At 41.6% G+C, this 20,461-nt stretch overlaps 1 protein-coding gene and 2 long non-coding RNA genes across 4 annotated transcripts; 2 read left to right on the top strand and 1 right to left on the bottom strand.

The window, feature by feature from the left end:
* Nucleotides 1–63: 63 nt before the first annotated feature.
* Nucleotides 64–6,196, top strand: LOC135303243 (uncharacterized). The gene is made up of 4 exons (XR_010364711.1): nt 64–431; nt 857–918; nt 5,324–5,442; nt 6,053–6,196. It is a non-coding gene; the product is annotated as an uncharacterized LOC135303243 (long non-coding RNA).
* On the bottom strand, nt 3,940–7,251 carry LOC135303247 (uncharacterized). 2 transcript variants are annotated; one of them, XR_010364713.1, is made up of 3 exons: nt 7,121–7,251; nt 5,168–5,378; nt 3,940–4,801 (listed from the first exon to the last, which is right to left on the bottom strand). It is a non-coding gene; the product is annotated as an uncharacterized LOC135303247 (long non-coding RNA). The 2 variants fall into 2 exon arrangements; XR_010364714.1 differs by having other exon boundaries at nt 3,940–4,787.
* A 194-nt stretch (nt 7,252–7,445) lies between these two features.
* SMIM13 (small integral membrane protein 13) lies at nt 7,446–19,340 on the top strand. The gene is made up of 2 exons (XM_064424778.1): nt 7,446–7,631; nt 15,942–19,340. The coding sequence occupies exons 1-2, from the start codon at nt 7,556–7,558 to the stop codon at nt 16,133–16,135; spliced, it is 270 nt and encodes an 89-aa protein (XP_064280848.1). The 5' UTR covers nt 7,446–7,555; the 3' UTR covers nt 16,136–19,340.
* Nucleotides 19,341–20,461: the final 1,121 nt, after the last annotated feature.

Below are 20,461 nucleotides of genomic sequence, written 5' to 3'. Positions count from 1 at the left end.
CTTCCAAAGCTTGGAATTTAAACTCAGGACATGACTGTTTCACAGAATTCGTCTGCCAGCAGCCTCTATCAATTCACTGGCAAAATGTCTCTTTGGTCTCTGAGCATCTAGCTCACATGAAAGAGGATATCTTTCTTCTGTTATCCATTCTTTTGCTATTTTTTTGGCACAGGACAATGGTTGTGTACCCGCATATTTCAATTTTCCTAGTGACACCATGGGGAGTTACAATGTCAGTGTGACAGAATAGAATCATAGAATGGTTTGGAAGAGACCTTAGAGATCACCTAGTTCCACGATGTTCTGTCATAAACAGGGGCACCATTCTCTAGAACAGCTCACTCAAGGCCCCTTCCAACCTGGCCCTGGCCCCTGCCAGGGATGGGGCATCCACAGCTTCCCTGGGCAACCTGTTCCTCACCACCCTCACAGTAAAGAATTTCTTCTGTATATCTAACCTAAATTTCTCCTCCTTCAGTTAACTTTTCCTAATTTTTGTTAATTGTATTAACTCAGAACTGTCAGTAATAAAACTGCACGCAATTAAACCTGAGTAATCAGGCTGAAGTGAAAATTTGGAAGTTTGTTCCCTTGTTTTTCTCTAGAATGATTAGTTCTTTCTAAGTGTTATTTTCAGCTTTGAAACTACAGCTGGTGTAATATGTCCGTAAAGCTAATGCCTACATTAAATTGCCAGCTGCAAGCAAGTAAAGGAAAAACGAAGTCAAAATAAATTTATGCAGGCAGAAGCACTGAATTGAGGAATTGTGGAGCTCTGAAGTTTCTGTAGTAAATATTTTGTTTTAGCACCCTCTCTCGGACACGAACCAACACTGCTGATGTTTACTCTTAAAAGGCTTGGCTAAAGCTGGAAAGCATTTGCAACAGGAAAAGTGCTTGGCTGCAGTCACAGGCAAGGTTAGTTATGTATTTTTGTATTCTATAAATTAACGTAAGTAGAATTTTCTGATCCCTCTTAGGCTTATCATCTTTATACAAATAGTCTGTGCTGTTCATTTAAGTCAGCCAAGAGCTGGGAAAAGCGTGAAGGTTCCAAAGCAAATACTGAAGGCAAGTTGTTACGATAGACCGTAGCTCCTTGCTGTCTGCATGTCTCCTGCGAGGAGCCTGCTGGAGTTAACTGCTGGGAATTAAGGATGAACCTCAATGAACCTCTTACAGCCACCAGTATTTGGTGTTCAGGTAGCTTGTGGAGGTCTCAGCTGGGGACCATGGTCTTGCTGTGTCCTACATCCAAGAGCTCACAATGTCACGAGTAACAGTGTAACGCAGAGGGAAAGGGGTGGGAGGAAGCTGTTTCTCTGTATTCCCACCACAGGAAAAGAGACGTGTATTAATGCCAAAAGAAAATCAGCAGTGGGAAGATCAATGAGTATATTCTGAATAGCAAAAGGGGCTACAATTTGCACCTTCTGCCTGTACTGTAACTACCTGCCTGGCTTCTGGGGTACAACTGACAGGCAGTCAAGTTCCCGTACATTATTTTGGCTCCAGTAGTTGATGTGGTTGCCAGTTACCTTCAGAGATACTATATGTGCCAAGAGAAGGCTTAAAAAATTAGGACACTGTAGAACAAAAACTGCCTGGATTACTTTAACTTGCTTTTCCTGCCCACATTAATTTTACTAAGCCTTATTTGCAATAATAGCCTTCGGCAACACTCCCACTTCATCAATGCAGGGTGCAGATGATAATAAACAAACAGGAGGCCATGAATGATGCAAGGATCTGGAAAAGGACAAAAAAAAAACCCCAACAAACTTAAGTGGCTGAAATTCTTTTTAAGGACAAGAATAAATGCCTTATATAGAATAATTTCTACACTGTTTACATATAAGTTTTTACAGCTAGTCAATGATTTCATTCTTCCTTCTGCTGTCTCCCTGTAGGTAACCAAGTGTGGGTTTGTTGAAGTGCTGAACACTTGCAGCAGTACCCAACATCAGCAAAAGCTGTGCTACAAATAAAGGGAGGCATGAGATTTTCCCCACATGCCAGCTCAAAAGCAGGCCAGAAGGGGCAATCAAAACTCAGTTGATACTTCAAATGTGTCTGTCTGCCTCAGCCCACTCCCAGGTGAAGGAGGGATAACAAGATCCTCCCCTTGTCTTGCTATGTAAACACAAACAGTGTTTGCACTTGCTGCTGTGAAACAACTGGTTGGTCTAGATGCATCAGCTTTCACAACCTGAAAATAAGATTTGCGCCCTCAGCAGCTGCACCCCTCTTCCCTGAGCTTAAGAGTCTTTAGCTCTGTTATTCACAGCATTGTGGGGCCTTGTTGCTTTGAGGAAACATGTCAAATGCTGCTGCTGTGGGCCAGCCCATGGTTTGGTGCACTGTTGGGCAGAGGCCCCCTGAGTGCCCCCTCACTGCAGTCTGGTGCTGCAGTCCTTCTGCTGCCTGATGGCCTGGGCATCCTCTTTTCCCTACCCCCAAAATATATGTCAGGGTGTCTGTGGTTGTACACGCTGAGATGATGTGGGAAGATTGATCAGTGTTGAGCATCACAGGAAAAAGTGTTCAATGTAGAATATTGATAGTATGCAGCGAGCATGTAACGAGAAGACAGAGAGAAGGTCATAATGTCATGAGGGAGATTTTTCCATCCTCCTCAGGGAATGGATGAGCTCCAATTTTGTGACTCTGCATCACACATATACACTTAAGTAATTGGATATACCAAGGTAAGATTTGTATAAGTAACCTAATATCTGAAATTCAGTGAATAGAAAAGCTCATGTGTCCAACAGCAGTTCCATTTTCTTTTGTGTGATTTTATGGGGTTTTGAAAAACAACCATATCCACATTGCAGCTCACCTATCCCAAGTGCATCTGTATTGTACAGACTTTTGGCACATGAAATGATACATAGTGGGATAGATGTGTATTTATTCATGTCATTTAACTTTCATCTGAAGAAAACTCTTAGGTAAATACATGTAATATGTTTGGGCTTTTTCATTCACATGGAGATCTGCATATAAATCTTAACTGACATAAAGTGGCTCAAAAGAAAAGGTTTATTTTATGTATCGGGAAAAATAGAGTAACAAAGATTGTGTTGACTAAATGGCTGGAGGAGGAAGAGTTTCTCCTCGTATCTCATGGCTTGGTTATAGAGTAACCCCCCCAGTTACCTCTCACCTATACATCTGTTGCCATCTTGCTGCAAAGGTTTCATACCTTCTTGGTGATTTTCATGAGCAGCTCCTCACAGCACTAACTCCTTCTTCTCAGCACAGCCAACAAACTCCATCTCACCTCTGGACGAGCCAACCTGCTCTTTTATAATACCCCTCTTAATTGGATCCAGCTGTGGCCTATTAGGCCTATTAAGGGCAGGCTTGTTCTTAATGCTTGATAATTAGCACAGCTGTAACTCCTTAGGGGTGAGATTACCTTCACCATCTCTATTCTCCTACATTTTATCTATCCACAATTCCCCCTTTTCTTTTAATTACAAAGTTACTTAGCTTTCTATGTTACAGTGAAAGTATATGTCTCTAAATTCTAATTCAGTTTTATTTCATCATCAAACAAATACACCATAATAAATAAGAGTTACTCTTTCCCCAGTCCCCACTGCTGTTTTAATAATTCTCTTCTTCCTTCTACAGATTTTGTTGTATTAGTTGATCATTGCAAGCCTCTCTTGTCTTACTCTGTTTTCCATTCTTTTAAAGTTTTCTAAAGTGATTTCCAGGTGGCAGCCAAATATCTCTAGTCTCCTGCCTTCTATCTATCCACAATTCCCCCTTTTCTTTTAATTACAAAGTTACTTTGATTATTGACAATATCCACAGCTGTACAACTTATGCTTATGGAATATCACAGTTTGGTGGTTTCTCTTTATTTTTTTTCCTTTTTTTTTTTTGCGTGTTTTTTTTTTTTTCCTTTTTTTTTTTTCTTTCCACGTATATCAAACAAACAATCTGTTCAGCACTCCATATGTTATTTCTCATTGTGTCCCCAGTGGCTCACCTGTACCTCAGGTGTCAAAATCTGTCAGGTCCAGATCAGGCAGCTTCCCCTGCTGCTCTCAATGCTACACTGGGCTCCATCTCCAGCTGCACCTTGCCCTGCAGCCCACTCCCAATCACGTTGGGTTACTGTGGAGATGGCCTCTATACAATTTTAGAAGGCTTCTTATATCTCACAGTTTTTCCTTAACTTCTTTCCATGTATATCAAGCAATATATGTTATTTCTCATTGTGTCCCCAGCGGCTCACCTGTACCTCAGGTGTCAAAATCTGTCAGGTCCGGACCAGGCAGCTTCTCCTGCTGCTCTCAATGCTACGCTGGGCTCCATCTCCGGCTGCACCTCGCCCTGCAGCCTACTCCCAATCACGTCGGGTTACTGCGGAGATGGCCACTATACAGTTTTAGAAGGCTTTTCTTACATGTTGTCCGTGCAGCCCTGACTCTGCCTCTCAGAGCTCCATGTTGCTGTTGTTCCAGTGCTCATGTTGCAATGACTTAGCAAACCTTCCCCCGTACTCCTCAGGGGCCATGCTATTGCTGAGGCACCCCCTGCTGCTGTGGCCATACCATTTGCAACTTCTGTCACACAGCTTGTGTCCTGCCGCACACACAGCCATTCGGGGGGAACCCCGCACCATCCTGGGTCCTTGATCACGTCGGGGTCACCAATTGTTGCCATCTTGCTGCAAAGGTTTCATACCTTCTTGGTGATTTTCATGAGCAGCTCCTCACAGCACTAACTCCTTCTTCTCAGCACAGCCAACAAACTCCATCTCACCTCTCGACGAGCCAACCTGCTCTTTTATAATACCCCTCTTAATTGGATCCAGCTGTGGCCTATTAGGCCTATTAAGGGCAGGCTTGTTCTTAATGCTTGATAATTAGCACAGCTGTAACTCCTTAGGGGTGAGATTACCTTCACCATCTCTATTCTCCTACATTTTATCTATCCACATACATCTACCTCCTATTGAAGTGCCCCAGCCATTACACCAGAAAGTCCTTTTGATGTCTGTCCTGAGGACAGCTTCAGTAGTTCACCCATACTGGCATTCAGCAGTCTCAGGCAACAGATTAGAGGGAAAGTCTAACGGAGCAAGGAAGACTTATCCTCAGTGGAAGAGGACAGGTTAGGGGACACTTACACAAAATAGAAATACCTTAAGTTCCCAGGGCCTGAGAGGCTGTGTCCCTGACTGCTGAGAGAGCTGGCTGATGTCACTCTGAGCCTGGTCTCAATTAGCTTTGAAATAGGAAGCTGACTGGGAGATGTTCCTGGAGACTGGTTGAGACCAAGCATCTCTTCTATCTTCAAGGGGACCACAAAGGAAGGTCTGGAGAGTGACAGGCCAGTGAGCTTCATCTCAGTCCCTGGAAAAGTCATAGAGAAAATCCTGCTGGAATTCATGTGGTCTCCGAAACCATGAAGATCAAGGTAATTGTGACAAGCCAAAATAGATTTATGGGCAGGAAATAATGCCTAAGTCACCTGGTGGCCCTCTACAACCAGGTGACTAGCCTGGTGAAAGAACTAGAGAAAGGGACAACATCATTAAGTAAAGTTTTCCAAACTGAACATATATTGATTAGGCGGTGTTCAACCTGTACAGAACACATGAGAACTTTAATTGCTACTTGTCTTCATTTTTTACTATCTAGTCTATTAGAATCACAGAATATGCTGAGTTGGAAGGGACTCATCAGGGCCATCAAGTCCAACTCCTGGCCCTGCACAGGACACCCCAAGAATCACTGTGTGCCTGAAATTCCATATTGCCTTGAGCAGTACTATATGTGTTTGAATGTATGATCCATGTATATATATCCCCATATATATCTGAGGCCTATATACATGGATCATGTATATTTATCGCTCCAAAATTACTTGATTCCAAGATTAATTCTTTCTTCAATTCCAAATGCTGTGTGGTTCTGCAATGCTTGGGGAATGTGATGTGAATGAATCTATTACTACTATTATTATATCAGTTTGGAACCATAGGATGGCATATTTGGATTATTTTAATAGCCCTTAAATTTGACAGCTATTTTACAGAAAAGAGAAGGTAGTAGTCCCATATCCAGAGAACTTACTCTTAACTGCAGATGACAAGCAAAAAATCAGAGAAGCAGAACAGTGCAGCCAGGAGGAAGCTTATTTTTCAAAAATAATATGGTAGCAACCGTTACTACTTTGCTTTCTTTATAATACAAAAGAAACCTTGCTTAAATATCTGTAACAAGTGCTGAGGCAAGAATTGTAATAATATTTAAAGATCAGGAGTCATGTCAAAGTAAAACTTGGAAAATAACAGAAAACATGTTTCAAATTAAATGATACTTGCAAAAGACATGCTAAGTCGTTTAATACTCCAGGCAGAGTATTAAACAGGGCTTGGAATGTAGGGAAAAGAAGGCTAGGGTTGGAAAGAAAGAACTCTAGATTGACTTGGTGAAGCCACAGCAGATTTAAGGATGTGGATGGGGGACCGAACATGCAGGTAATTTTCTTCACAGGTATGTTGAAAGCAGGAGGCATGTGGCATGCTCAGAGTTCAGGAAAGCAATTTTTAGCTTTGCTTAAACAGGAAGATTTTAAAATACTACATAAAAGAAACAAAGAACTGGACTAGCTTTTTCTGACGTGTCACTACAATGTCGGCATGCCCATGGGAACTAAGCTTCCGTAGTGCTGGATTTACACACGTTTCTAGTAGTTTTAGAAACATTAACCAGTACACTACAAAGGAAAATTTTAACTTCATTCCAGTGCTAACAGCAAAGTCTGTATCATAATCAAGATTATCTGACAGTTCTGAGAGATATTATTTCCTCAGATTTCTTTCAAGTGGGAAGGGCCAGCTTTGATGTGCCAACACCATGTCAACAGAGGGCAAGAGCCAAGGCCAGCTGGAATTCGAACCATGTCAGGGCATAGAATTGCTTCCTTGACTAAGGCCTGGATATTCCTGTTGTCCCTTTATACAATCCACTGGGTGGATGCGAGGGCAGGAATGGCAAGAGGGCGAAGGAGAATTAAGAAATCAGTTTGCCCCATCCCTAAATCTAAGTCATAGAGTGATGGAATCAGAATGGTTTGGGTTGTGAGGGACCTTAAAGACCATCCAGTTCCAACCCCACTGCTCTGGGCAGGGGCACTTTCCACCAGACCAGGCCGCTCAGAGCCGCGCCTTGAATCACCCCTCCGTGGGTGCTACGGGCCGCTGCCCCGCTCAGGGCTCCAGCCACCGCCCCCGGGCTTCACCCCACACAGCCCTCACCGCCCCCACCATCACCACCGTGCCGCAGGGCACACCGGGACTTGTAGTCCTCGCTGGCGGGATTGCCCTTCCGCTCCAGCCGCTGCGGAGGAAAACGAACTACAACTCCCAGCAGGTCCCGCGCACCTCCACGCGCCAGCGCGATGCTCCGGGAGCCCCGCCCAGCCTGGCCGCCGGCTCCTCGGCGGCGGGAGGAGGAGCAGCAGCAGCGGGGCCGCCGCGGCCGCCGGCCCGGCTCGGCTCCTGTCGGCTCCCCCCGGCCGCGCCATGTGGCAGAGCATCGGGCTGACCCTGCTGGTGATCGTGGCCACGCTGGCCTGCGTGCTGCTCTTCATGCTGTGCGGTGAGAGCCGGGGCGCGGGGGGCGGCTGCCGGGCCGGCCGCGGCGGGCGCTGCCGGTGCCCCCCGCCCGCCCTCGCAGCGGGCTCGCAATGTGCCGTGGTTCCTCTTGGCTCGGATTGACTGGGGGAAGGAAAAGGGCACCGTGCCCCGGCCTGTGGGGGAGCGGCTGTGGTGTGCAGCGCCCTCTTCTCTTTGTTCCCGAGTCGTTGCCAGCCTTGATATGCTCCAGAACCTTAGTTCGGTGTTTAATTCGCCGTTTCCTCTGGAAATGAGGGCTTTTTTAGTGATGGGACTCCTGCGCAGTCACCCTGTGCGGCTTCGACATGCATGGGTCTGAAATGCCAGTGAGTGCGGGAAGTGAGCTTGGGACCGGCATCCCTCGGCTTCTGACATGTGTTTGCTGGAATTGGCTGAAGACAGCTCTTAGGAGGTTCTTTCTTACGTGGATCGAGAGGGGGAGGCTCAGGGGGGACCCCGTCGCCCTCTACAGCCACCTGACATGAGGCTAATGAGGGCCATCTGCTGTGCATGCCGAGAGAGGCCCAGGGGAAATGGTCCTAAACTGAGACAGGGGCGAATCAGATTAGGGATTAGAAAATGTTTTTTTCACTGTTAGGGTGGTCAGGGATTGGAACAGGTTGCCCAGGAAAGGTGCCGGGGTCACCATCCCTGGAGGTGTTCAAGAGATGTCTGGATGTGGCGCTGGGAGATGGTTTAGTGATTTAGGGGCTACAGTGGCAATGCTGGGTGAATGGTTGGGCTGGATGGTCTTAAGGGTTTCTTCCAACCTTGATGATGATTCATCCAAGGATTGATTTTTTTTCTCTTTATTACGCAGAGGGAAGGGTTATTTCAGTGGGAGGGATGACTTGCAGGTCTGTTGGGAGTTTTTGGAAGGAATCAGCAGAGCAGTGTGCGAATGTTGTGGCCAATATGCAGAACTTGCAGCTCTCAAAACAAACAAAAACCACGCCAGCAAATTCAAACTGTGCCTTAATATGTGATGAGAGGCTTGTGAGACTTAGAACCACTTATAAACCTACCTGGCACCTTGGTGACAGGGGTGTTTACAAGTGGTTTCTGAAAAACTGAGGGAGCAAAGTGAAGACTGATATTTAATAGTTTAAAAACTGCTAGTTGTTGTCAAAATGACAAAGCATTGTGGAAAGGTTTTGCGTTATCAAGGCATTGGGGTATTATGGTATTGGGTATTATGTATGAAGTAAGGCATGTAGAAAGTGTGAAATGTATATGCATGGAATTTGTGTGGAGAAACAGAATGGAATCCAACTGAGCTGCTCTTATCCCAAAGAAAGGATTAGCTGAAGTAATTGCAAGCATTTCTCCAAAATATCTCTGTAATGCTTTGTAGCTAGCAAACAGGCAACCGAACTTTAGAAGCCTGAAATAGAAGAGAAAATGTCATTGTGCTGCTATGGGAATCATCCATGTGCATGTGTCTCACTTTCTTGTTAAAGTGTGTTGCCTCATTAAAAAAAATGAAATCCTAGTCTCTTTTTAAAAAGATAGGGTTTCTGTAGCAATTCTTTGTTGAGAGCTGTGAAATTATTTCTGCCTGGAGAAACTCTAAACAGGTTAGATCTGTCAAACATGGAAAATAGCTGACTGGAGAAGGGGTGATGGGTGTATCACTGAGTAGCAAGTCAAAAGTGAAGTGGGAAGCATTGTGAAATGCCATCATTGCAGAGGAGTTGGAGTACCTGAAATTAAATGATCAAACAACAGTCTGAAAAGAAAAAAATGTCTTTTACACAATGGGGAAATAATTTGCAAGTTCATTAACAAGGAATATTTTGGATGCTGAAACTTCTGTCATTTAAAGTTCCTGGAAGAAAGGTCAACATCTTGGTCATTATCTTGGGTGAGGAAATCTGTGAAATGCTGATAACTGGAACTGCAAGGCTATACTTTGCTCTTTTCCTGCATGCCCTGTATTGTCTGTTGTTACAGACTAAACAGTGACCTAAGCAGGTATTTATTCAAGTTTCTCTACCCTCATTAGGTGTTGACTGGCCACTTTTCAACTTTTAGAAGATGCGGCATGGTAATTGCTGGGGCTTTTATATCTAAGTATGAATACAAGATCTTTGGTTACTATCTTGCTGAAAGTGTAATACAGTTTTGCATCCTGCTGTTCAAACTCAGAAACAAGCATCATTTTCCTCAGGCCCTTCTGCCTTTGTCTGTATATGACACATGGAATTGGTATTTCAAGTATTAACTTTGGTTGATAGCATAATTATTTGCCTTGTGGTTTCTTGGTTAAAGAAAGCAGAAGTAATGAATAACTTTAAGTGACTTGTAAATACTTAGCTGTATGGAGTTGCATATTGGACATTCATCTTGAATTCCATGAATACATTGCTTTGAATCCTTCATTGTATTTTACTTTAATCAGTGTCAGACTTTATAAAATGGTTACTAAAAGTCACCTAGATTTCAGATGTACTGAACAGAGGAAGCTGACACATTAATTGGGTTTTTTGGGAAGGGATTTGAACTATTACCATGTTAGAAGTGACCCAGTGGGATTTGATGGTGATTTATAGTATTTGTAATTATTTTTCCATTACTCAGCATTTATTAATTAATTAATATTGGTTATACCACTTATACGTCTTTTGCCATGGAAAGTATTCAAAGAAAACAGTGGCAAGACCACTACTGGAAAAAAAAAAAAAAAAAAACCAAACCAAAACTACTTTGAACTTAATTGTTTATCTGTGCTAGTGAGAGGCAGTTTCCCTGGGAAGGCTGGAAAAAGTAGCGACCTCCAAGTGAGGAAACTGCCCAAGTGCTGTGTGTGACAGGATATGAGCAAAAGCCAGCAAAAACCAGTGAGACATACAAATTAATGGACAAATCTGGCATAGGAAGGGCTGGATATAATCTGGAGTAAGCCTGGTCTGATGATGAGAATATTTTCCAGCCATCTGACAAGAGGTGTTGAAACAGCCTGGAGAGGAAGGGTCAAGAGTGTAAAGAGCTGGGACTTGGATTTTGAGCTCATAAAAGGACTCATGGTGTGATTGCCTGTAGAGAGTAATAAACTTAAATATCCAGGATCATGTGGATTTCTGCTGTCTGTCCACATATAATGTGATAAGGGCTATCAAAACTTAAACAATGAGTAAAACATTCACTTTACCATTTTTTTTCCAACATGAAAAGACAAAATTCAGAGCACAAATTATCAGAAGTTACTTTGCTGGTTCTTCAGCAATGTGAGTTAGGCATTTTTGTCTAGAAATGTACTTTGAATAAATGGCCTGATTTCCTTTTCTTTAAAACATGTCTGAATGCTGGCAACTACTGCTACTTTCAGTGTTAATCTGAATTAGTTAAGAAGCACAGGAGGCTTGCAGCTAGCATTTGTAAACTGATCACATCTGACACAGAAACCATTGAGGTACTGTAAACACAGCAAATTTTCAGTTGCTCTTTTAAAAGTGGAACTAAGGTAACTCGCTTCCACTTTTTTCATTCCCATCTTTTCTGATTTTCTGGTGGTCTTATTGCTGCTGTTGTGTATTCCATGTACCTCCGAGATGGGAGGAACTTGTGCATAGTCAAGGATGTAGGATAAAATAAAATACCAGCCAAGGTGAACTCTAGTACTGCTTACCTCAGTGTATTTGTTATGTTTTCCCAGTGTAGCAATGCATGAAGCCAAGTGAAGTTGCCAAAGTGCCTTCACTGGAACAGATGGAAGCATTCATCTCATTTGTCAAAAGAGGCTAATGAAATGCAGGTTGAGACATACAACCTTAAAATAAAAATCATGTAACTCTAAGTGCTGAAATGAATGTGTGGTGCACTTCAGAAGTATGAATTCAATTGCAGATGGGAAAACATTTCAGCCCTAAATAATTCTGCCTGAATAACTTTTCTTTAATGCTTTGCTTAAACAGCTTTGTAACTATCTTCAATGAATAATTCTTGGGAAATACCTTAACAGATGAGGAAAGTCATACTTGACTAGACCACTTGTAAAGAGAAAATATCCTTTAATTTGAAGTAAATGGACTTGTGCATGGTTGCAGGAGTTATCTAACAGAGCTCAGAGAACAGCCCTGTTCTCCCAAATCTCAGGTTAGCACCTTGCTGGTTTGTTTTTCGGGTTTTTTTTTTTTGGTTGTTGTTGTTTCATTTTGTTTTGGTTTTTGTTGTTGTTGGGTTTTTTTGGTTTTTTTTTTTTTTTTGTTTGGTTTTGTTGTTGTTGGTTTTTTTTCAGCTGTAGCTGTTTAGGATTGTCTGTGATGGGGACTTCAGCATTTGAATATAGGCAACATTCATCATGGTGATACCCCAGTTTTAAATTAGTACTCATGTTCTGCCATGATAGGATCCTATTTTCAAATCAGTAGGGACAAAGAAGTAAAATGATCTTGCAAGGCTACACAGGAATTCCACAGCAGGGTCAGAACTGGAAGCTCAGTCTTCTCTGTGTTATTGCAGTTACTGCATCACCATCCTGCCATTCTTGGTTTCATTTGTATTTCACATAAGAGAAATCAAGTTGCTTTTACCCAGAACTCCATATTAACCCTGGGGGTTTTCTTTTTTTTTGCTTTTCCTGGTTCAAATGGAAGAGGAAAATGTGCTCCAATGAAGAAAACTCTGTTGGTTGTTGCATACAAGGCAGTGAAATGTGGATGAAATAGATGGACCTGAGACTTGCTATCCCTCGCTTTTGCAGTGGGAGTAACTTTGTAGTCGGATCACTGTTTCTTTCCCCTTCCCAAAGAACCAGGAGCTGATGTGGGAAGTAACAGAAACAATAGTTTAATGAAGTCTAGTCAAACCATAAAATCTGATTAACACCTGAATTGTATGCATGTTACATACATCCTCTCTGAGTCAAAGGCTTTGACTCCCAGCCCCATCTTTACAAACACGTTGCATCGTGATTTATTAGAGGGGGGTTGACATACTGATGGCACAGTACCAGGTGTATCTTTGCACGGCATCTGGCTGGGGCATTTTTAAGTGAGATGGTGGCACCCAGCTTTTAATGGGTACTAAACTCTGCAAGGCTGGGTGCTGCTGTTTTGCCTAGCTGCAAAACACTGGTAGCTTAGATTTTGTAACACAGGATTCAGGTATGTGCTACATCAAGAGCTGGATCCCCTGCTTTGCACTGCGCTGATGTGTATTTGATCTGGCTTACTGCTCTGAGAGGCAGCTTCTTTCACCAGTTAGTGTAGAAATACTATGCATTATAGTCTGCATGTCATCACTGCTTGTTTGCTGAAGGCGTGTTGTGGGTGTGCTGTTTGGCTTCCACAGGCTCAGTCAAGCTAAGGATGGTTTTAAAAGGTAAATCAAATAGCTAAAGAAAATAAAGCAAGCACTGAAAGACTGATTCTAATCAAATGTTTTGTGTGTGGTGAAGCTAAACCAGTAGGACTTCTTTGAGAGCAGCTTATGTCAACAGAGTGCAAGCGTTAGAGATGCAAACCAATGGTGTCACTTATGTGTCCGGGAAAAGCTCTACAGCAAAAACCCCACAAAGCTAAACTGAGCCACATACAGAAAAGAATACAGTGAGATGCCCATTTTCCTTTTCTTGTGTCTGTATTTTAAATTAGTTTACAATTATTTTCTTTTTCTAAACACAGTTGTGTAACTTGCAGTTCTTCAGTATGGCACAGTGACGGGTGTTACCATTTTGCAATGTTCTTAAGAGAATGAGAAGTTAATAGACAATGCATTGTCTTCTGATTCAGAGACGATGTGACTCTGCCTCCAGGCTTTGTGTCTGTGTGTGTGTGGCTTTGTTTAATGATGTATTTAGTTGATATTGTTGCTGGAAAGATTTTTTTCTTACCCAGAATAACTTGTTCTTTAGTAGTCTGGTTATTTCCAAGGAAATTCTTACTTATTTAGTGACAGGGAGGTTCAGCTGAAGGGGCAAGTCCAAACTTGATTTGGACAAGTGTGTTTGTTTTGGGGACTTTTTTTTTTTTTACCATTACATCCAAGCTGGCACAGTAACTAGAGCAAGTGAAAGAAATCTCTCTACTTTGATTACTTTATACCTCAAGGTTCCTGGTACAGGTTAGGAGACCTGCAGGAGAGACAGGTGAGTCTCTCTCCTAGGAGACCAGGAGATGTGAGGTTTTTTATACTGGTTTTCAAGCGTGGTTGCCCTTTCACTAATGCCTTTGTCTTAGCGTGTTGTAATTTTCTTTTCAACACGCTGTATTGTGGTTTGTTTCACCTGCCTGTTACCCCTGGTCTGTTTGTCTGCTAGAACCAATCGCCTTGGCTGGTTATTTGCACTGTCTTGTTTGTAGTCTGAAGATGGAGAGCTCCAGAATCTGTTTATGGTACTTGGGGTTTTGGATACTTAGACCATTCTGTTCTGCTCTCTAAGTCAGACCAAACTCTGAAAAGAAATTAGTGCTGTTTTTCTTGAGAGTGCAAATGAACTTTTTATGTTCTTTAGTATTTCCCCAACACATACTCCATAGTACTTCTGGCTGTTAAGTAGCCTGTTTGCAGTGAGAGAGGAAGCATGTAGTTCACTTTATTTAGCTTATTTGAAATACCTCCTTTAATGGAATATGTATTTACACCAAATATGTTCAAGTCATGCTTCTGTAAAGTGCCCTAAAACCCTTCTGGGAATGCCCTGAATATTTTTGCCTCATCCTCCTCCCTCTCCCCTTTCAATGGAAGCAACCTTCAAAGAGCTGCTACCTCAATTTTTACTTCTAGTTCTGAAAGAAAAGAGAAGCCAAACCCAGCCGTCTACAATCTTTTATTTTCCGAGGTGCAAGGGAATGTAACGCATTTGTGGGACAGCAGATTTGATTTAATCACAAGTCATTTAAGGGGTTAGGTATTCATGGGAAAGGAAATATTGTGTAGCCTTTAGGAATTAATTTAGGTCATAAAAGGTTGTCATAGAGAAGCTTTTCTTCAATTTCCTCAGGAGCAGAGAAGTTACTGAAATTAAAAAACTGCAGGATATGAAAAGTATTCCAGGAAGGAGGAGAAGGGTGGAATCTTGTTTTTGTCATAAGGAATAGACTGCCTGTATTGACTCTGATTACAGAGGAGGAAGAAATACAGAGGTGCTGTAGTTGTATAAGTGTTATTTATTTATTAGTTAGTTAGTTAGTCTTTCTCCCCCCTTTCTAATGTGTCCTGTTATCCATTCCAAGAAGTCTGCTTCTGCTGGAAGTTGTGTAATTGGGAGGACAGTTTTCCCTAGCTCTGTAACATAGGGCTCTTGATAACTGAATGGGTCAGCAGTATAGGCTCAAATAGCTGGCAAGACCTTCTGAATCAAGAATGGGTCTATTAAATATAGTCTCTGTGCAGGCCAGATCAGTGTTGGTGTTGCAAATGATGTTTGTATAGCATTTGTTTTCAAAGAGCTGTTTAAATTTTGCTCCACTTAACTGTATTTCACAGATAGGTTGTATTCCTGTTCGGTGGGTTCTCTTAAAATGAAGATCCTGGCTGGGGTTTAGATATATTAATATCTGCTTTTTCAAGTTTTTTTTTTGGCTATCTGTTACAGAAACACTTAGACGAGACAGAGGAGGAGGAGCAGGTGGATCTTCAGTATTTTTTAAGATAGATTCTATAAATGTGGCCATCTCAGCTCTTTACTTGCATAATTTTGGGACCTAGAGTATTTTAGCAGTGGAGCAGAACATAGATTTACCACAGAATGTTAATTTTACTTTAGTGGGATTTGGGCATGGTGAGGGATCTCACTGAATTTAGTGGTCTTTTAGTGAACATAAGGAAGACCTTGTCCATTTCAGAATAGGATGTATTATAAAATATTATATTAATTTGAGGATCTGAGCAAGTGTGCTTAATAGTGATTATGCAATGCAACTTTTAAAATGTGATTTCCAGAATGGAGTGTTTGCTGGGTGAGGGGAGAAATTCCAGTGCTTTCACAGTGCCTGTGTGATGAATCCTGAGTCCTTGTTTGAGATATTATCACAGGACTTCTTTTTTCCTGACAATTAAGACCTTTATCTGGGTCATGACGATCACCCACCTATTTGCTGTGGCAAGTGTGGTGTGTGGCTTTTCCTGCAGCTTAAATGTTGCTTCTGGATGAGGACAACTTTTACAAAGTTGAATTGGTTTTTATAGGACTGTAAAAAGGAGCGGATGTGGTGAGGAGGGCTGTTGGGGTTGGCAAGTAAAGGGTGGGAGCTGTTCAAATATTTTTTCCCTTTTTGATACATTTTGCCAGCAAGCTGACTATCAATTTGTATGAAGTAACTAAGCGGTATCGTTCTTCTTTCTCCTGCAGGATGGTATGTAGTCTGGCAATTGTTCCTGTCTAAATTCAAATTCCTGAGAGAATTGATAGGTGATACGGGGTCCCAGCAGGGAGACAACGAGCCTTCAGAACCTGAAACTGAACAGGAAACTCCGCCCTCGCCTCTAAGAGGGAGACAGAAATCGGCTCGGCAGCGAAGGGCGCCTACGGAAGACACGACTTAAACTACTCCCCTGGACTTCTGAGTAAACTGTGAATGGTTAACACCTCTGCACTGTGTCCTTCAGTGGTGTGACCTTACTGAGAAACTGACCTAAGAGGTACCATTGATCCCTGTGGACCTTTACTTCTGAGCTACCAATGGATGATGCTACTGCGGTAGAGGTTCAGGGAGGGCTTCAGCAGCAAGTCACAGAATACTGGAAGAAGCGAGGGGTGGAGAGAAATCTCCATCACAAAAATGCTGAGCTCCTGTATTTCCCGTCTCAGCACGCAGATGAAGAACAGGTCCTGGACCTTAGGCTTAGCCTTTGCATTAGTCTGAACATAGTAAATATTTCAGACTCGAAATAGTTTATAAATTATTTTTTCTTTACAGCACTGTAACTACATATAATGAAAATGAGTTTTATTTCCTTAGCTGTATATGAATATATATATTTTTTCAACCTTGAGAAAGCACGTTGACTAAAAAATCAGTTGAAAGAACTGATTAGAACGTATTCTAAAGTGAGATTTTAGTTAAGTTCTTGTACATATAAAAAGTATAAATGAAATATGAAAATATGAAAAATCCTATTAGGTGCACATGATCTGGAGATTTCTATTATTTCCTCTTTTGTAAAAAAGAAGGAGATGCAAAGAAAGCAATTGGATGGCAATACCTGTTTTCTTGATTTTGGTATATAGGAAGGATTATAGTTTAAACAGTCCTGCTAGGCTTCTGAATGTTTTTCCTGAACCTTTTACTCCAAGTGCAGCCTGTGCTGAAGACGGGAAGGTGCCTGGGTTATGCAGTGCTCACTGTTTAGTGTTCTGAAGTGTCATCTTTGGTATTTGGATAATGAGCCCTTCTCTTAGCTCTCCTTGCACACCTTTACATTGGGTATTTGGTATCTAACATAACTTTTTTTCCTAGAAGCAGTTAAGGCTCTCTTAGCAGTTTGTCAGACATCACTGGGACACTCTGATAGTGTTCCAGCAGGGAATTCGATACCTCGTGTTTGCTGGAGGACTTACAGATTTTTACCAGTAATCAGCAGTTGCTCCTGTTTTCTCTGAGGATGAGTTCTACAGCTATTTTGACATTGCACTTCTAAACGAAGTGCTCCACTTCTGTTTATGTAGCAACTCTGAAGATTTATGCATGAGATTTTGGAAAGATGAGCATGTGTAAAAACCACCTTTGTGTGTATGAGGGAGAGCTACCAACAGGTCTCATCTTGGACAGCTTCAGTTTTCTCACAAGGTTTGGATATGTGGTGGTGTTTGGATCATTGTTCAGTGTATAAAAACTTAATCAGGACTTTAAAATCAGTCTTGTATTTTTAGCTGTTAAGAAGTTTAAGCCTGTGGCTTCCAAATTGTGGTTTGGTTCAGTTATATGGCTGAAAGCAGCAGCATTTAGGTTTTTCATCAACTAGGCCTACATCTAGGAAAAGAGCACTCTGTTAGTGCCTTTATGTTTTAATTTGTCAGTTTTGGATAGTGATCAAAACCCAATGGGGGCATTCACTTCTTAAAATCATTTGGATATTTCAGTATGAAAATACATAAGGTAGATCAGCCCTGACTTTTCCTTTGGAGTCTAAAAGACTGTTTCATTTGCTAGCATGTATATATTAAGCATAAGGTTGCATTTTGAAGCATGATTAGGGAGTGCTATGCACATATCCTGTAAACACATGTTGAAACATTGATTGTCTCCTCCTCTGTCTTGCATGCTGGCAAGGCAATGTCTAATGATGGTTGATTGTTTTTTTTTTTCTTTAATTAGTAAACTTCCCATTTGTTCAAACTGAGCAGAAGCAGTCGGATTCTATTCCCTGCTGCTTTCAGTTTGCCTCACATAACTTAATGTCACAATTTTCTTGTGTACTTATGTCTTGTCACATGGTGTGACTTTCAGTCTAGCAGTGCTAATTAAATACTGGGACATTTTTCTTAAAAATTAGCATCTTCATCTTAAGCTTTGCTAATACAGGCTTATAAATGAACTTGCTCTGTACTGACATAGGATATTGACACTCCACTGCACTTCACTTTGCCTAGACTTTAGTGCACAGAAGACAGCAAAAGGCTGATGCCTATAGTATCCCTGGCTAAGAAACAGTAACTTAGTCCCTGCTTCTAGGAGCTGTGAAGAATTGTGAAAGTATGGCAGTATACATGGCTAGTTCAGGGTAGCTCTGAAGGTGCAGCAATCAAGACTCTGGAGCAAGATAATGAAGGAGAAATCCGTGTGGGTTTGAATGCGGACACTGATCAAATATGCAATAAGATGGACGTGGAACCTCTGGGTAGCTCATCTGCTCCAGCCAACAATTTCCTTCTCCCTTCCATGCTGTCTGTAGGTGTACATTTCACTCTCCAAGTTATTTTCAGTCTCTTTCTTTTCTTAAACAGCTGATGCTATTTTTTTAATGTTGTTGTGACATAGCTGCCAATAATGCTGTCTCCCTAGTGATGTGCTTTAATGATGTTACTAGTGGCAGGCCAAAGGTATATAATACAATGTGGTTTGGAAGAATTTGGAATGCTAATGTCTTCTGTCAATGCTTAATTTTTCTTAAAGGAAACTCTAGTGAAGTCTTTGTACGGGGCACTTCATGCAAACGTGTAAGAGCGAAGCTGCGAGTGTGGGACGTGTGCTTGTGATAAGACCTGGGTTGTGATTGCTGGCAGTCCAATATACTCATGTCTTCAGGTGTTCTTACCAATGTCCTTCTGAAACGTTAGTGGTGGGTAAGCACTTAACTTTGAATTCACCCATCCAAGTCTGAAACCTTACAAAGGCAACAGGTTGGTCTTGTTTTGTTTAGTGGGATCTATTTTTAAAACGATTGCCTTATTGTTGCAGCCGTTACATTGAATGTATTTTGGGTTCTTATTTTAAATACAGTCATATCATCTTTGTTGCAGGGGCTGTGTAACTTTGAATAAGCAGTAATTTCCTGTGTTGTATGTGACAGTGTTGCAATTTGTGATCACATTGCTGCTTAATACCAGGTTTTACACTGAAATAGAACTGTGTATGTCCTTCTGTTTCATTTGGAAATGACCAGCATAAAGAATGTGTTCAGTGTGGTCATTTGCTTCTTCAGTGTTATGAAACTGTACCTAAATCTTCTGTGGTTGTCTGTTTTCATCATTACTGTTCTTTTAACTGACTGCACAGATGAAAAATAAAATAACCAGTCTTGATATGAATATTTGACCTGAGTGATTTTCTGATTACATTTTTGAGTGAGATTTTGTCTGTAGAATTAGACTGCTTGTTTGAGTGTGAAACACTACAAAAGAGGACTTGTCAAAAGTCACATTCTAGCTGGTGTAATACCTGCAGATGACTTCATTGTAAAGGGCAGGTTTGTATGTATCTTTTAGAGCAGTTGTTAGTAAAGGTGTTTTTTCTGCCTTATACCTTGAAACCTTTGGGTTTTATTTTAGCAACTAACCAAACAACAAACCCCCCAAAAATCAAGCCACCTCCCCGCTCTGCTTTTTTTGATCTTTCTAAGACTGGTTGTAGACTCTGGTTTTCCTAAAATAAGTGTCTTGGTGAAGTAGGAGGTTCTTATTTTGGAAATGAAGATGTATAGGAGAAGGAAGTGAGAACATGCTGCATCCCTTACTGCTTCTGTTAAGTAAAATGCATTGTATCCTGGGTTATTTTATTTAATAATCAGACATTAAAAGAAGATTTTAAAGAAAAATCTGAAATATCTTGAGAGAAGAAACTGTTCTGCTGTTGTTCTACTCTTCTTACTTTTAAAGACAGGCTACTAAAGGAGTGCAGCAAAATGTCTTGGTGTTATGTGACTTGAGCACCTGGATCTTTTCACCTTAGAAAGTTGGATTTGTATGTGGTGGTTTGTGTTGGGGGCTAATATAAGTGAGAACAATCAGTGAAGGGCAACTGGTGTCGAGTGCATGTGAAACATGTGTTTGCTTTTCTATTTTGTTGCTGATCCCAAAGATCCCCTTTGGGGTCTGTTCCAGTGGGATGAATGAAGGTGCCATTGTACAAGTTTGCCCCAAGTTCCACCAGAAGCTGTTTCAACTGGTGCTGTGGGCACTCGTGTTCTATCAGGGGTCTCCTGTGGCCTTGGCTCTGTGTAATTAAAATACACAAACTTTATCAAATACAAGCAGTGTTACATCGTGCTTGGGTTTTACTTAGATGAACATTTTTTATCCATGATCACACTGGAAGTTGGCAGTGTGAATATGCTGGGTTTTATGTTAAATGTTAAGGACATGAATATTGCTGTGTTCTTCATGTCGACCAGAAGCTCTTATGCTTTGATCATCTGTGGGTGTTAATAATC

This window comes from Passer domesticus, chromosome 1 (assembly GCF_036417665.1).
Source record: "Passer domesticus isolate bPasDom1 chromosome 1, bPasDom1.hap1, whole genome shotgun sequence".
In the NCBI taxonomy this organism is placed as follows: domain Eukaryota; kingdom Metazoa; phylum Chordata; class Aves; order Passeriformes; family Passeridae; genus Passer; species Passer domesticus.
Note: the sequence above shows the minus strand (reverse complement) of the source record. Positions and strands in the feature narration are given on the sequence as shown.